Raw genomic sequence first — 17409 nt, forward strand, 5'->3', positions numbered from 1 at the left:
TTGCAAAGAGAGAAAGACTGGGAATTTAGATTTGGAAAGCTGGAGCATGATTTCTAAGCCTCAGAAATGACTAGTGTTCCTTGGAGTTTTTAATCAGCCAGGGTCTTGGCAGAAAAAAATGAGTTTGCCCCTACTGGCCCAAGTGAAGAAATTAGAATGAAGGGGTTATTCACAGTGGTCAAAACGGAGTGAAAAGAGGATGAGGGTGCAACACAAAGCAGGACATCCTCTTGTTGGTTATTAAAAGTTACAGACCCAGCATAGATGTGGCACCTTACATCATCTAAGCAACTTCACCCTTATAATTCAACTTATCACCTAATAATCCCTTTTAAATAATTTGGGTAAGTAGGGTTCAGGAATGTTAGCAACATATCCAGGGCAGCAGAGCTGTCCTCCTGCATTTGCATGCCATAGTGTTTCTACTACACCACAATAACTGTCTCAAGGAGAAAAGCACAGTGACTTACTTTGGAAAGCTTTCCAAAATTGAGGACACTTCCAAAAGCATCATCTTCTAATGGTGTTCACTGTTAGCCAGCTTTCTGTTACTATCACAAACACTTGAGATAATTAATTTATTAAAAGAAGGTTTAGTTTGTCTCATGGTTTTGGATGTTTCAGCCCACAGATAGTTGGCTGTGTTGCTTTGGGGCCTGTGGTAAAGCAGCACATATTGACAGGAGGAATAAAGGGCATGATGTAGAAGAGGAAGCAGCTGGGGCCCCACAGTCGCTGTGACATAAAATCTCCCACTAGACCCCCTATCCTAAAGGTCCCACAGCCTCCCAGGAGCATCTGAGCTACCACCAAGCCTTTAATAGGTGGACTCTGGTAGAGCATACCACAGCTAGAATGATCCTTTTAAATGTACATAGAGGACACCACTCGCCTCCTTTAACCCTCAAGCACTTGCCACCAGCCACCCAACACAATGAAAAGTCCTTCTGTGAGTCTAAGGCCCTCTATGATCTGACTTTGGAAGTAGCTTCCTTACTCCTAAGCCAGCTTCCTGTCCGCTTGCAACACATCAAGCACAGGTCCCATTTTGGGCCCCATTTCCACACTGGCTATTATTCATTTCATTTGGAATTCTCTTCCTCCAGGGCCCACATGGCATGCATCTTCACTTTGCTAAAATATAAAAAAATAAATTTCCCTAAGGAAGCCTTCAGTGGAAGTTGTTTTAAATGTAATCACACACACACACACACACACACACACATACACACTCACTCCAACCCCTCCCCCTTTCCCTCATGTCCCTTGTCACAGCTTATTTACCTGTTTATTGTCTGTCTTTGTACTGCTGTATAAACTCCTTGAGGGAGGAACCATGTTCTTTCCACTATCTCCCATACCTATGGCATATTAAGAGCACATAAAATTGTTGCTAAATGAATGAACAAGTGAGCACGTGATGAGTATGGAGGGGTGAGTAGTGCAGAGGTCTCGCACTGGCTATTCCAGCCTACCTTCTTTTCTTCTTTCCTTCCCTCCCACCACACACTGCAGCTGGGATCTTCCAATATTGACTCAAGTGTCTCCTTGCTGAGCAAGGCCTGCTAAACACCTCAGAGCCTTCCTGGGTGGAACAGATGCTGAATGTCAGGAGGTGGTTTGTCTCCAGGAACAAAGGCAGGAAGCGCTCTCTCCACTTCCAGCTCCAGATGTCAACGGTTCCCAAGACAGAGGAAGCCAGAGCTGCCTGGATGTCGTCTTTCCTTTCAGTGCTGAGACAGAGGCCTGCTCCATCCCAGTTCCCAGCTGGTCCTGGGGCTTCCTTCAGGGAAAGTCGCTTTCTTTCTGCCCACAGCCCCTTCTCCCCATTTGCCTTCCTCACTCACCCCATAGAAGCAAGAGGAGATGGGAGGAACCCAGAGGGCTGAGGCCTTTCTCCCAGTGGGTGTGGAGGCGTGAGCTCAAGGAAGCTTCTGCCTGTATTTCATGTTCAGAAGGCTGGACATGTTTGGAATATTAGGATGGGATCCCAGGAAGCTATTTTACAAGGGTGGCTTCCAAGGAGGAACTGCGGATAAAGAAGAAAGACTGACATCACATAGTAAGCGCTTCTGCACTCTGTGAGAGAATGGGTATGGAAAAGTAGCCCGTGTTGCAGTCGGGTTGGCTGATGGAGGGGCCACCTCTGAAAGCATCTTGAGAGAAGCTGAAAGCTCACTTTCCCACCTGGGACCACAGCTTGGGGCACAGGACCAGCCTCTGAGACAGACCAGGTCCTGTCCCTAACACCTCCTCTCAGACAGCTCTATAGGTCCCCTGATGTCAGTCCTGACACGGAACCGTAACAGGGTATGTGGTCAGGCTGCTCCCGATCTCTGCGAAGATACGATGACAGATCTGCCAAATCATCAGCCACCGATAGGGATCTGTCCCGGAGAGAAACCTCACTTCAAGTACAGATCTGCTGCGTGGCCAGCACCTGGAGAAGGAGCCACAGAAAACAGGACAGCAGCAGCAGTGGCACAAAGATCGAGGGAGCCAGCGATGGTGAAGTCGTGGTCCCTCCTGCACAACACAGAGCCCACTCCACCCAGGCAAGCAGAACAGAGGCATGGACACTGGGCTACAGGTGGGCAGCTAGGCAAGTCCCTCGGCTGTCTGCATAAAGACCCTGCAATGGTGGGAATATCACTAAGACATTGCAGGATTTGACAAACTTTGGGTGAAGAAAGTCCCAGAGGTCCAGACTTACACTGAGGAACCCCGGGGTTGAACATTAAAACACCCACTTCTAATTTCAGCCCTGCCAAGAACTCACTATGGACCTTGAGCAAGCCACCTGCCCCCACCCTACTTTCCATCTGTGAAGTGGGTTGATAACACCCTCAGGGACTGGGGCAAGGGGTGATTTTAGTTGTCACTGTGTATATAGGCAGAGCACAGACCTGACCCTCCCTGTCCCCACCTTGAGCCCTGATGGCCGTGACCCCTGCTGACCACACCCTCATGCCTGCGGGGCTGAGCTTTGCCCTGAGATGAGATGAAGACAGTACAGCCTCCTTGGCCAGGATGATGTTGCATGCTTGCCCCAGCTCTGTGCCTGCAGCTCTAGCTGCAGTTTCCACCATTAATACGTGTTCAGATGTGTTAACACACAGGAGGAGTTCGTTTCCAAACTCTTTCAAGCACACTGGCAGGAAGGGCGGCGGCCATGCAGGCAGCAGAGAGGGAGCTCAGGACACAACACTTGCCAGCCACTGGCCCTGGGGTGGAGGGGCCTGTCCACACTCCCAGAAAGTAGGACAGGGAGCCACTGGGTGCCTGGAGCCACAATCATGCCGGGCGAGGAGAGCAGGTGGCCACTGTCCCCCGTCCTAGCCTCCTGCCCAAATCCTTTGGCTGGTAACGCTGTCCATGCCCTGGACCACCCCTAGCCAGTGGATTCTTGGCCAGAGTCTTCCAGGCCACAGGTTTTCGGGGGTTTTTTCAGGTGTGCATACATTTGCTTGGTGCAGAGCCATGCTGAGGGCAGACTGCACAGGGAGTGAGGGTGCTGTCAGGAACACAGGTGAGGCCCCCAGTGGGCACTTGTCTGGCTCTGAAACCTGGAAATCACAAAGGGCTGCACTGTGTCTACAGGAAAAAGGCGGCACAACCACCTTGATCTGCTAGTGGAGGACCTGTTGTTGGCATCATGGGGACCAGCAAAAGTGACAACTCTTGCCTGCTTGGTCCAGGGACTGAGGGTCCCCTGGACACGGACCCCAATGCTAACCCTGGGGTAGTGCTAGAAGCACAAGACGAGTTGACTTCCATGCGCTCTCAAGCCTGTGCTCAGAGCAGGACAATGACCTTGTTATCCTAAAGCAGCTTCTCTCTCACATCCCTCCACCCTCCACAAGCCCTCCATCCCCACACCACTCCCCACCACCCCACTGGCAATGCCACATCACCTCAAGACAGAAGGCAGAAGGATAGAAAGACATGCTCGGGACAGGACCAGTCTTTCTTGAAGTAGAGCTGGGTGAAGGATGAAGGCAGAATCTGGAGTTGATGAGAAACCATGCAAATCCTTAGAGCTATTTTATTAATTAAATACCACCCACTTTGGGAATGAGGCTGGACCCAGCCTCCCAAATCCTACCCTTCCAGGCTCTGTGCATCCCTCTCTCCCTTGCCATACTTGCAAAGGCAGTGATATCCTGCTGGCAGCTTTGACAGAAACACATCTAATTTAGACACAGGAGCCAGGCAGACATTCCCTTCCTGAGCCTACCGTCCTGCATGCCTCAGGGGACAGATCTTTCCACAGTGGAGGTGTCCTTGACCTCTCCCCAGGGGGAGCTTAAGGCCAGGTCACTTGGGAGCTTCAGCCAGGGTCAGGACACAGCAGCTGGATCAGAACTGGTGCCTGAGAAGCCCTGACATTTCCTGCTTTTGAAGCCTTTTGAACTCTTCTGAGCACTATCATCCATACATCTTCCCTTCTGATCCTCACCTCAACCTCCTGAGCTCTCCTGAGCCTGCTCCATTCAAGGTCATTGTGGAGCTACACTGAGGTCCAGGCTCCCCATTTGCTCTTCCTCTGGCCTACTTTGCTCCACTCATGAGCAGCATTGTCAAACTGGGCCTGCCAGCCTCTGGATGGTCCGGCACATGAGGAAAACGTCACATATATTCAGATAAGCACCAAGCCGCGGGTGCCAATGGCCCAGGACTTGGCCCAGATGTCTGCACCCCCAGAGCCCCTACTTTAGAGCCTAACCCCAGCCTGAAGCCAGAGGAAATACCTTTCAGGACAGACTGTACCTGCCGAGCTGTCGGCAAGAGCTCAGCAGGTCTCTAAATACTGGCGCTTGTTCCCACAGATACCAAAATATAACAGAGGTGTCAGCTTTTTAAAGCTGCATTTTCTATGGTTTTTCCAAGCTAAAGAAGCTTTTAGAAACATAAGATCTGCAGGGTAATTTCCTGCCAAAAAAGAGAGGTGGAAAGACCACAGATACACCCTAACGTTGAGGATAGAAATACCACCCTTCCTCCACAACACTGAGGAGCGGCAAGCACAGGGGATCAGGATATTCCCATCAGCTCCTGTGACCTCCTTGGAATCACTGTGTCAGGACAATTCTTATTTTGCACAGAAAGTGCAGCCCTTGGTGGCAGTGCAGAGGACATCCTAGAGCCCATCCACACAGGCCAAGCCCCTCTGTTTGTCTCCTACCAGTTGGGTAGCCTGGGCATTCTGCTGGATGCTTCAGCTTTCTGGGCTTGTGAAATAGGACTCCTAAGAATGAAGGCCCACATGTGGTCACAGACCCCTGTGAGTAGATGAGTGGAAACAAGTCAAACTGCCACCAAGTACTGGCTCATAAAAAGGGTGCACAGAGTGTATGAAGAGATGCTCACAGGGATTTTACATGTCACCCTGTCGAATTTTTACATTTAAAACTTTCAAAGGCTTGAGACAGATGGCATTAATCCCTGTCTATAGATAAGGGAGTGGGTTTAGAGAGACAGGAGAAAGACTGAGAACCAGGAAAGGGCAGAGCCCAATGGGGAAGATAGAGATTCAGAGCCCAAGTGGTCACTGTGAAAATACAAGTCATACTGACCCCTCCATTCTCCACTGGCTTCTCACTGGGCCCAGGTGAAGTCCGGTGTCTAGGTGGCCACAAGCCCATCGCACACCTGGCTTCCTGGCCTGTTCCGCCTCCTCTCATGCTCCAGCTCTCCTCTCAGTGCCTTCCCACATCCTGCTATTCTTGCCTGAAGCTCTTGCCTTGCTGTGCACCTGGGGGGCACCTTCTCCAGAGCCACCAGCTATAGGGCACCATGCACATCAGGAAATGCATCACTGCTGCAGTGCTGCATGGGTGCAGGCCTCTGGGCCACATGCTCTCACCAAGCACCTGTCAAAGCACAAGGTCTCCACCAGCTTCCCATTACTACAACAAATACTGGACTACATTAACCTAAAAAAAGGAAACATTTATTTGGGCTCTCAATTTTTGAGCTTTCAGTCCATGACCAATCAGCCCTATGGCTTTGGCAACATGGTCAGTTATGGTGTCAGCATGGAGCGTAGTGGAGGAGACATTCACCTTAGGTCAGGTGCAGAGACAAGAAGACACCAGGGTGACACAATCCCCTTGAGGTAGTGCCTCCCACTAGGACCATCATATCCAAGTAGCACCAAGCTGAGACCCAAACCTTAAACATATAGCCTTTGGGGACTTAAAGATCCAAAACCATAGCACACAGACTCACTTCCATATGTGCCATGATCCAAACCCCAGATATTCTGCTTCTTCTAAAGTGGGCTCCCCCTTGACCCCTCATTCTGTCTTGCCTAGCGCTCACTACAACCACGATTGTATATTTACATGTGCTTTTCAGGCACAATGAAGACAGAACCTGTACCTGATTTATTACCCTTCCTGATGCATACCAAGTACACAGTAAACTACATGACTAATTGGATGGATGGATGGATGGGTAGATGGATGGATGGATGGATGGATGGATGGATGGATGGATGCATGGATAGACGGTTAGATGATAAGAAGTAGGCCTGGATCAACTAGGTTCCCTGATTAGATTCTGACAGCATCACTGGTTAAGAGTAAGAATACCTCTGAGCATTCCTACATGAAAGTCTTCCCCAGAAGTCTTGTATCTGTGTGGAGTGCCCAGTGTCACACTGTAAATTTGCAAAATAGTTGCTGCTACCAGAGTGTAAAGGACTTGCCCCATGTGTTCCCCATGCCATTCTTGTGATGACCACAGGTTCTGACACACGGCAGATGCATAACATGCTTTCTCAAAGTAATAAATGTCCTAGCAGGTATGATTTCAAGGCAACCACATCTTCGTATTTAAGCTAGAATCTTTCATTGGTCACGTATTAACTGGAAAACCATATTCTCTAGAAATTATCAGGAAGCTCCCTAGAAAATGTGATACTTACATAGGTCAAGCCCAGAGTATTCAAGCATCAGGATACTGAATTAGTAGACCTTCCAGTCATCATCTCCTTACAAATAACAATAATACAACACACACAATAAATACAAAACTCCATCCAAATCCAGTGTCATCATTTTTAGTCATTTGTCTTTGGAGCAGTAGTTTATTCATCTAAACATATAGATAATTAGAATATTCACCACATAGGAGAGTTGTGAGGATTAAGCCAGACTTATCTGGCCACAATAAGCAACTATTATTCTAATTGTTTGAAGAAGGTGTCACTTCCGAAGAAAGCTGTTTAAAGCTCTGAGAATATTTTGTGGGAGAATGTTGATGCCATCATTCTATATACAGAAAAGTCAAGACATATTTTGAAACATGCTGTTTCAATAACAGTATTTCTTCCCAATCCCACTTCTACCACAATCAACTATTCAGTCTGAGGTGGATTCTGATTGTAATTAGAAAAAAAAAATTGGCAACAAGAATGTATATTGCAAAACAAAATGTGTTGCTTTTAAAATGATTTTGGAGACTCAGTAATTAGTCTAGCAAGTTCCAAAGATACATTCCAGAGTCATCATTCACTGTTGGTTTCCTCTGGTAATCTCTTTTTTTAAAAAATCACCTGGAGAAAAACATCTGCCCTGGAGCTGCCTGGGACTGAAGGGCCCTGAGGTCTTGCTGGGCTCTGTGTTACAAGGAACTTGCCTGAGAGCCCGTGTTTGTCTTCCTGCCAGGCTGCTCCTGGGTCACTTCTCAGCTCTGGTGGCTGCTGAAATAAGACAGATGCTGCTACACAAAATAACTCAAGAACATACCAGAGCCTGTTGCTTCCAGCACTTGGAAAATCTGACATTCAAATATGCAAATATTTTATGGCACGAAGAAAGAAAAAAAGAGAGGAAGAGCTGGAAAGTCACATTTGAAAGGAAACATCCTAGAGATGTAAGCAAACTGGAATTTACACTTCTACATTATAATTAAACTAGTGCTATATCAGAGGAGTGGGCAGAATCTGCTGTGATTTTTCCTGCGGGTCTCCTGTTACCACTGACGTCACCAAACATATCCATGCAGTCCTCAGCACCTGCACGTGACAGAGCCCAGCCGCATCTGCAGGTGCAGGTAGAGCCTGGATCTCAGCCTTACCAAGAGCACCTGTTAGCACAAAGGGCAGCAAGTGGAGTGCAAAGGGGAAATCAGCACAGGCTCCACCCTCTTTCCCATAGTGTGGTACAAATGTTTCTCCAACTATCTGGATTAAAATTCTGTTAATCCTCTGCATTCACACAAATTTTGAGTTAGCTTTCCTGGATCTGGGAGGAAATAAGCAAAGTCTTATTCTCTCAAATGGTGAAATGAAAAGAAAAACTGGAAGCCCACAGTCAATATGGATCCGGCCTTCAGATCTCCTGTATGTGTTGGCCTAGATGACTTCAAAGTTGCCCTGTGATATAAAAGTCTATAAAAGATTGTAGTGGAATGATTAGAACCAGACAGATACAAGTTAAAATTAGTTTTCATCATTTACTAGTTTTTGGGCCTTGTATCTCCGTGTCCCTCCAAAGCCTCATTTCCTCATGGGTAGAGCTTTTGGGAGGTGGCTAGGGTAGAGTGTGTGATATTGGGATTGAGGGCATGTGATAACTAAATTGGTTTCACATAGATCCTCGCCCTGAGTGTGGGTGGTACCACCCAAAAAAGAGTGTAGCCTATTTGGGATAAAAGGCAGGCTCACTCCTGAGGCTACTGCTTGCTGCTTTGCTCTCTCCTGCCTGCTCTGCCATAGACTGTTTCTCTTCTGTGACACCCCTTTGCCATGTTACCCTGCATAGATTGAGACCTCTACAAACTGTGAGCTGAAATAAACCATTCCTCCTTTAACTTTAGGTGTCAGGTGTTTTGTGCCCCAGCAATGAGAAAAGTAACTAAGAAACTACTTTTGTGACTTTAGACAAGTTGCTTAATATCTTGGGGCCCTGGTTTTGCATCTATGACAAAGACACCGTAATTGCTCCTGTCACACAAGGTTGCTATAAAGTTTCAACTCAATTAGGTCAATTAAGCTCTTGATATAGGGCAAATTCTTGTTTTATTCTTGCTTTTCTATAATTTCTTTTGTAATGGAAGCTACAGATATAACTAAATAAATCTTCATGAGAGAGTCAGTGGCTGGGATACTGGCAATATTAACATCATCAATGCTAAGTCCCAGACAACAGAGATAACCTTGAAGGTCTAGCTTCAGACTTAGTCATACAGAAACTGGTCACTGAATTGAAAGAGCACCTATGGTTTCTTGTAACTTATATCTGAATCGCCTAATGCTAAGTGCACTTCTGAACATGCCCTGCCATCACCTAATGGCATGTACTTACTGAAGAGCAGTTATTTTTCATAGAAATCTAGCAATGCAGGCTAACTTTTGCCATCTGACTCCTACTTCTGCCATAAATCACATAGCAATATATAGAAATGAATTTTATATATCCCCAGGGCTGGGGATGTAACTCAGTGGTAACAGGCTTGCCTATTATGTGAGAGGCCCTGGGTGAAAACCCAGTAACAAAAAGAAAAAAAAAAGAGGAAAAAGATGTGTTTCACTTTTAGTTTATGAGTAATACTATTGTCCCTTGACATGGACACTGAAATTCATTGATATGCTTGATTAAATCAGTTGATTTTAAATACTGAGACCTACTGTTTGCCACTTACATTGCTAAGCACTCAGTAAACAGGAGGAACATTTCTTTGGTTTGAACAAAGAAATGCTTTATCAACAAACTTGCCTACATTAAAAAATATCATTGGAAAAGACAAAATGAAAGAAGCCTACCTTTTACAGAAAGTAGAAAGCACGTTATATTGGTTATCTATTGCTACTTAACTACCCCAATCTTAGTGGTTTAAAATAACAAATAGTCATTGTTTCACAGATTTTAGAATCCAAGAGGAGTGTGGTAATTGGCTTGGCTGGATGGTTCTGGCTCAGGGAGCCTTATGAGCCTACCAGCATCTGACTCTTGACAGTGTCGGAGGCAGGGTCTGGAGAATACATTTCCAGGATGGCTCCTCACACCTGGAAGGTTAGCACTAGCAGCCTTCACTCCTCTGTAGTGATCCTTTATAATGGTGCTGTACAGAGTCCCCATAACATGGCCCTGACTTTCCCTGGGATCCTGTAAGTGAGGAAATGCAAGCCACAGTACCAAGATGACTAGTCTCAGAAGTCACACTCTGTCATCTGCAGTTCCCAATTGATTACACAGCTCAGGGCCATTCAGCATGGGAGGATATTACAAAGGATGCAGATACCAGGAGGCAAAGACCATGGCAACCTTCCTTGCGTTTGGGCATCATGTGTATAACAGACAAAAAGAGAATTCTGATGCTACCCTTGGAGGGAACACTAGGGCAGCAATGCTAACCAAGCCCCCAGGTTAAGTGCAAAGAACTAAAAATTATCCAATAAATTTCACTACTGTTGAGAATCATGACCACCACCTGAAGCAAGACCCCTAGCCCAGGAGTTAAAAGAAGGAGACAATGAGGCAGAGGCAGTGGAGTTTGGGGAAGACTCATGTAGCCTGCATGCTATGGCTGAAATGTGTCCTTCAAAGGTTTCTCCTCAAATTCATAGTGGTATTGGAGCTGAGGCCCCTGGGAGGTCACTAGGACAGATGAGGTCATGAGGGTGGAGCCTTCATGTTGGCATTTAGTGGTTGTTTAACAAGAAGGGGGGCGTGAGCTTGCATGCTTGCCTATCTCACCAGAGTATCTCACTTTGCCTTCTGCCAGGTTATGAGGCAGCACACTGGCCATACCATAGGCTGAGCAGATTCCAACATTGTGCTCTTGGACATCCCAGTCTCCAGCAGATCGAGCCAGATAAATCTCCATTCATTATAAATGGCTGCATCGTGAGTATTTTGCTACAGCACCAGGAAACAGACTAAGATGCCACCTGGGAGAGCAGAAAGCAGAGAGGTGAGCACTGAGCAGGGCATGACCACTTCAGTCCTCTCCAAGGTGACTTTGTTTCACTATTCAGGATGCAAATAAAGGTGGGACGCCTGGGGAAGCCAGGCACCACACTCCTGAACTCTTGGCCCATGGTTTCCTTTGGTCAAAGCAAACAGTTCAGCTTTACAATTGAGTCCAGGCTGGATTCCTGTCTTCTTTCCCTCCTTCCACATTCCAGGCTTCAGGCATTTTCTATCCTGTATGATCTTAAAACAATCCCAAGAAAGATGCAATTATAAAGATTTTTAATTAAGAACTTTTACCTGGACACCATACAGCATGTGGTCATGAAACTGAGTTGGCTGGGATTGTTTTATGCTTTAGGAATCTCTGCTCTGAGTGTCAAAATTTAAAAATAAAACAGAATCTAAACCTAACTTATGTTTACAAATGCTATCCTGTAAAGCACCATTCCAAGGCTCCCTGTTTCCCACTGCGCAGATAACTAGTTTCCTAAGGCTCTCGTTCCTTGCCCTTGAGGGAATACCTGCTACCCACATGCTATTTATGATGCTGAGTGAAACTTATGGCATCTGCCCCTAGTAAGTGTGGCTCCACGAAGCCCCATGAGCAGAAACAATTATGCCATGCTGCCCCTTTGAGGGGCTGAGTGGTAATGAAGCTGATGCCAGCTGCTTCTCTCCCTTTCCCTCCCACACTTGAAGACGCCCAAATGGAAGGAAGGTGAGGAAACCAGAGGAAACCTACCTATTGGTGTGTTGCTCTCCTTCCAAGCTGACTATAGAACTGGCACGGGGGGGAGGCCTTGGTGCTGTTCAGGAGTCAGTGATCTTGGAGCCTGGTGGTTTGTGCTGATGTTGTTCACCCTGGTAAATAATAAAATCAGAGTAAATCTGCTCAGAGACACTGTATAACAGACAAAAAGAGAATTCTGATGCTACACAGGGCACACAGGGCAGAGATGGGAGCACACAGGGCAGAGATGTGCTGGTTGTGAGATGGAAGGGTGGCTGGGACTTCCTGCCCTTGAAAATGGTGTTGTCTGAGAAGAGAAAGCTGCAGAGACCTGGGCCTCTAGCCCTAGGGGAGAGCTTCTGTACCGGCTGTCAGCACCCAAGCTAAGTGTCAAGATTCAAGTTGGAGCATACCTGGCCAAGAGCGCCTTATGCAAGCTGCAGAGTATCCAGGGGTGAGTTGAGATGCAAATGCCAAGGTCTGGGATAACTACATTTCCCTGAACCCTTAGCTCTGCAGAAAGTCCATTCCCTGCTGGGCGTGGTGGTACACACCTGCAATCCCAGCACTTGAGAGGCTGAGGCAGGAGGACTGCCATTATCAAGGCAAATCTGGACTACATAGTGAGTTCAAGGCCACCAGAACTACACAGTAAGACTGCATCTCCCTCCGAAAAAAGAGAAGACAGTTCACCTGCCACAGTAGTTAGGAGCTCTCAGGTACCTGGAGAACCCACCCACCCCTTGCCAGCTCCTCTGCCTCTGATGCTCTGTCCTATCATCAGGAAGGCACTGGCTCTGTCCCTTTCCATAGCATCCTGGGCACTGAGATGGGTGTCGTGTCAGCTTACTTTTCCTGAGAGCCAGAGGAATGCGCTGAGTCCAACTAACTCTTCTGTTTAAATTGTGTCATATCTGGGTTCATATCTTTGCTCTGTGTTAGAGCCTTCTTTTCTCCAGTATGCCTTCTTGGCTTCTAGCACAATACACAAAAAAGAGGATCTGCATAGTTTCTTCTTAATAGGGGAAGCAGGTCTGGGTCCCTAATCCCTCTCCTAATGGCCTAACAAAGACATGCTTGCCCAGCTAAAGGGCTTGAGTACATAAACATATACACATATCTGGATGTATATACTCTAAGAAAATATATATTAGAAAATATGTTTGTTCTAGGATGTAGTTCAGTGGTCAAGCACTTGCCCAGAATAGGGAAGGGCCTGGGTTTGATCCCCAGACCTAGGGAAAACAAACAAACAAACAAACAATATGTATGTATATATATATATATATATATATATATATATAAGAAAATTTAGAGAAAAGATGATAAAAGAAAAATGCACAAGAAACACAAAGAGGCAATTTGCAACAGTTCACCTTCCACAGTAGTCAGGAGCTCTCATGTACCTGGAGAAACCATCCACCCCTTGTCAACTCCTCTGCTTCTGATGCTCTGTCCTGTCATCAGGAAGGCACTCTGTCCCTTCCAAAATATCCAAATGGCCATTAAATATATGAAAACCTCTCAATGACCAAGAAAATGCAAGTTAAACTATAATACCACTACACCCACAACAGAGGAGTTAAAATGTAAAAGACTAACAGTCCAAACTTTCACAAGGCTGGAGAGCAACAGCAACCCTAATGTGCTGCCAGCAGTAGTTTGAAATGCTATAATGCCTAGGGAAGACTATTTGGCAGAAGCCACTACAGCTGGACATGTGCATCCCCTGTGACAGCAACATCCTGCTAGACACACACCAAGACACATGTTAGAATGTCAGGGAGCAGGGTGATTTGTTAAAAAAAAAAAAAAAAAACTGAAAATAAACCAAAAGTCCATCACCAATGAAAAGAATAAATTGTGACACATTCATATAAAAGAATACTGTACACAATAAAGAACATGAATAAATTCTAAGACATAATATTTAAATATATTCTTTAATAAAAGAAAGTAAGCAATTTCCATGTGATTCCACTTATATAAAATTTATTAATGGACAAACTATTGGTCTTTAAGGATGGAAACTTAGGTGGTTAGACTGTGGAGAAATGGTAACAAAGACCTTTGAGGCCATAAGTAGGGTAGGTGACTGAGTCTGGTTCTGAAGAAGAAAGATGGTAATACACAGTATTGACAACATCCTGTTGACTTGACTTTGGCTAGTGGATATACAGGAGTTTGGTTTACGATAATTTTGTAACATGTGCACTGTTCTGTTTGTGGGTATCTTTAGCAATAAAACTTTAATTTACACCATCCCTTTGGTTCTCCATGCCCCTTAAAGCACATAAAACTAAAGCATAGCTCCAGTCCCGTTCCCGGGTGATCTTGGAAAGCCTGTTTCCTTTTCTAAATGCTAGGGATAATGCTTATTAATAAATAGGGTCAGTGAAAGGGTTGTATGTCCCCAAACAGGTTTGAGTTTGGCACAGTCCTAGAATGTGTATGGTATTCAATAAATGGAAGATGAGAGCAAACAGACTGATGGCAATCACTCTGTCTCATTTACCTCCATCTGTAGCAAAAAAAAATGCATCCCCTGCCAGAATACTTCAGCCTCTTTTAGTTGCCCAGGTAATAGTTCCTGTTCCAGTTCCGGTTGCTTCTGTCTCTTAGAAACGGCTGGTCACTGTGATATATAGCTGGTCATGTGATATATAGCTGGTCACTGTGATATATAGCTGGTCACTGTGAAATATAGCTGGTCACTGTGATGCATATTGTAAAAACCAATTCCTAATTGACAAGCCATTCTGCCCCTGTACGTCCTGCTTGCTTATTCCATAATAAACCTTAGCCCACCAGAGATCAGGGCCTGACATTTTTATATGGATTGATTCTTATCAGTGCCCGTCCAACATTAAATAAATCTGCCTCCAAATCCTGGGTGTCCTTTCAGTGTTTCTGTTGCTGCAGCAGATCTATTCTGCTATGTAAGACAGCTTCTTATTACTGTAACACACTCTTGAGATAAAACAACATACTAGGAGGAATTTTATTTTGGCTCACATTTGGGAAGGTGCAGTCCACAGCTGATGGCCTGTGGCTTTGGGTCTGTGCTGGTACATCATGGAGGAAGGACATAGTGAAAGAGGCTGTGCACCTCACAGCTGAGTTAGAGAAGAGAGAAGAAGAAGCCGCATCTATTGAGCCCCTTCAGGACACACCCCCATAACACTCACCTCTCACTAGGGCCACCTCTTAAAGGCACCACCTTCCAGTTGTGCTGATTCCAAGCCTTTGGAAGATACTGCAGATCCAAGCAATAGCATCCCCTGAACTGTGAGACAGTGCAGAGCATCGTGAGTCTGGAGTTGAGTGGGAAAGTCATTTGCCTCCTTTAACATGCAGGTATCATGTCTTTAAAGCACAATGAAGAGTGTCAACCTCAGACAGTTCCCATAAGGGTTAGATCAGCAGTGTGAACACACCTAGCACACAATAGATGCCTAAAGTTCATTTTCACAGTAAAATACTAGGTGTTGCCTGTCCCAGCCCGCGGGTACAGTCAATAAAGCACAATGAAGAGTGTCAACCTCAGACAGTTCCCATAAGGGTTAGATCAGCAGTGTGAACACACCTAGCACACAGTAGATGCCTAAAGTTCATTTCCACAGTAAAATACTAGGTGTTGCCTAACCTAGGACTCCATTAGTCAGGGTCTCTAGGGAGGAACATTGGACCAGAAAACAAGAGTCCTTTTCCTGGTCAACATCCATATCATCTCACAACTCACTGGCTCAAAGCAAGCTTTTTCTTTTACTTACAACTCTGTGAGTCAGAGGAGGGAAGGCAAGGTTCAGCTGGCTAGCACCTCCTCTGTTGTTGGGTCTGTTGTGAGGTTCCATTCAGAGGAAGTCTACTGAAACATCGATCCTTTGAAGGCATGGCTTATCACACAAGGCCAGGCACTGCTGAACTTGACTGAGAGCTCACTCAGAGCTACAGCCTCCTGACTTCATGTTTGAGTCAAAGCTTCCTCAAAACAGAGTAACTCCCAAAGTGTGTGTCCCCATAGACAAATGCAGAAGCTTTTGCTCTTTATGACCCAGCCTTGGAAGTTATCTAGGGTCACTTTCCCATGGCCTGTTGATGAAGGCAGTTCCAAACCCACCCAGAATCAAAGGATAGGGACATAGAACTTGAGGCCATCTTTTAGTTTACTCATGAATGCTAAGACTGAATGTGAAATCTAAAAACTGTTCCTCCAACATCATAGGCAGCCTTTCATGATGGCTAAGACTTCTGCCTGTATCCAAAGTCAGGCACAGTCTTACTGGATGCATACTTGGAAGTTACATAACATCTCTGACTGTTGGATTTCTCGTCTGTTAACTGGAAATGATAATAATGCCACTTTCTCCAGCCCTGTTGAATTGCACTGTGGGTAATTGTTTCCAACCAGAATTCCATCCAATTCCAGGGATGGGGTTCCAATTGTGTCACTTCTAGCATTGTTCTGAGACCCCTGTGTTCCCCACAGAGACAATCTTCCTTCCTGGGACCTGTGCCCATGTCTGCTCTGGGACGATGGAACCTGGCACTTATGTTATGGTGGGAAAGCACTGAAACTGAAACCAGACAGTCCCAGTCCACATCTCCCAGCTGCCTCCTATTGGATGGGTTTGAGATAAGCTGCCTTGTCTCTAAGATAGTTTCCTCATCTGTAAGAAGGAGAAAAATGAGACCTCCTTGACCAAAGGGCTGAGCAACCCAATGAGAAAAGTGTTGCCGGAAGCCCTTAGTATGGTACTCAGCATTGCACAGGATTTGGTAATTTTGTTTATTTTTAGTGTTCAGAAGAAAGGGAACCTGAGTTTCAGAGAAGGAAGTCTAAGAAACATACTTCAGTGCCTGAAAGAAACAGTTTGATTAAACCATCCTCCCTGACCAACACCAGGGAGTGAAAACTCTTGATCAAGGATAAATCCATGATTCTGTACCCCACTCTTTCCTCCACACCTCCCTGCCCAGCTCCACTCCTCCCAGAGCCCCAGAGCCCCACTCTGCTGGCCTCCACAGCACATGGGTTGTACGTACAGCTTCCATGGTCAGCCAGCCAGCTCTGCAGCAGGCCCCTCTGTGTCCTCCCGCTGTGTCCACGTTGGCACCATGATTTCATGCTGGAACTGCACTGGGCTCTGTTTCCTCTCCAGTTCATACACAAGCCACTCTGGTGCTTGTTGAAACTTCCCAGGAGAAAAATCAGGAAAGAAGTTTTGTTGATGGTGTTTGTGGTGGTGAGCTCTGTCCTGTTCTGTTTTGCTGTGTTGCTGTGCAAGGCAAGTGCTCTACTTGCCACACCCGAGACTGCTTTTTTCTTTTCTATTGCCATGATAGCATTCCTGAGAGAGGGTAATTCATAAAGAATAGAAATTTACTTAGCTAGTGGTTCTGGAGGCTAAAGTCCAAGGCTGAGTGGCAGTACCTATCACAACTACTCCTTGATAACATGGAAAGACACACAGGTGAGGGAATCCATGCAAAAGAGACAAACCAAGAGGGGCGTCACCTTACAACCTGCTGCAGTGGTAACTGATCCTATCCCTCTAGAGCAGTGAGAGTAAACTTTTCAGAGCTTTTAAATACCCACTTCAGGGCCAGGGGTATAGCTCATTAGCACAAGTGCCTGCCTGGCAAAGTCCTCAGTTTGATTCCCGATACAAAAAAATAAACAAACAGCCTGCTGTGGTATGACTGCCATGGGTCAGTCACCACTGCTCTAGTAGGAAAGGTAATAATCCTCTT

General features: G+C 46.0%; 1 protein-coding gene across 2 annotated transcripts in view; it reads right to left on the minus strand.

Annotated features, from left to right (window-relative positions):
* Igsf9b (immunoglobulin superfamily, member 9B) overlaps positions 1–17039 on the minus strand; it is a 115458-nt gene extending 98419 nt beyond the window's left edge. Inside the window, exons 1-5 of one of the 2 annotated variants that reach the window (XM_013511162.1) lie at positions 16702–17038; positions 14844–14941; positions 14171–14349; positions 11668–11786; positions 10761–10900 (exon numbers count right to left, since the gene is read on the minus strand). In XM_013511162.1, the coding sequence (XP_013366616.1) occupies positions 10761–10836 (76 nt within the window). In that variant the 5' untranslated portion in view covers positions 10837–10900; positions 11668–11786; positions 14171–14349; positions 14844–14941; positions 16702–17038. Of the gene's footprint in view, positions 1–10760; positions 10901–11667; positions 11787–14170; positions 14350–14843; positions 14942–16701 lie in introns of both variants that reach the window. The other variant, XM_013511161.1, reaches the window with a different exon arrangement.
* Between the last annotated feature and the right edge of the window lie 370 nt (positions 17040–17409).

Source organism: Chinchilla lanigera, unplaced genomic scaffold (genome assembly GCF_000276665.1).
Source record: "Chinchilla lanigera isolate Chin_1 unplaced genomic scaffold, ChiLan1.0 scaffold00011, whole genome shotgun sequence".
Lineage (NCBI taxonomy): Eukaryota > Metazoa > Chordata > Mammalia > Rodentia > Chinchillidae > Chinchilla > Chinchilla lanigera.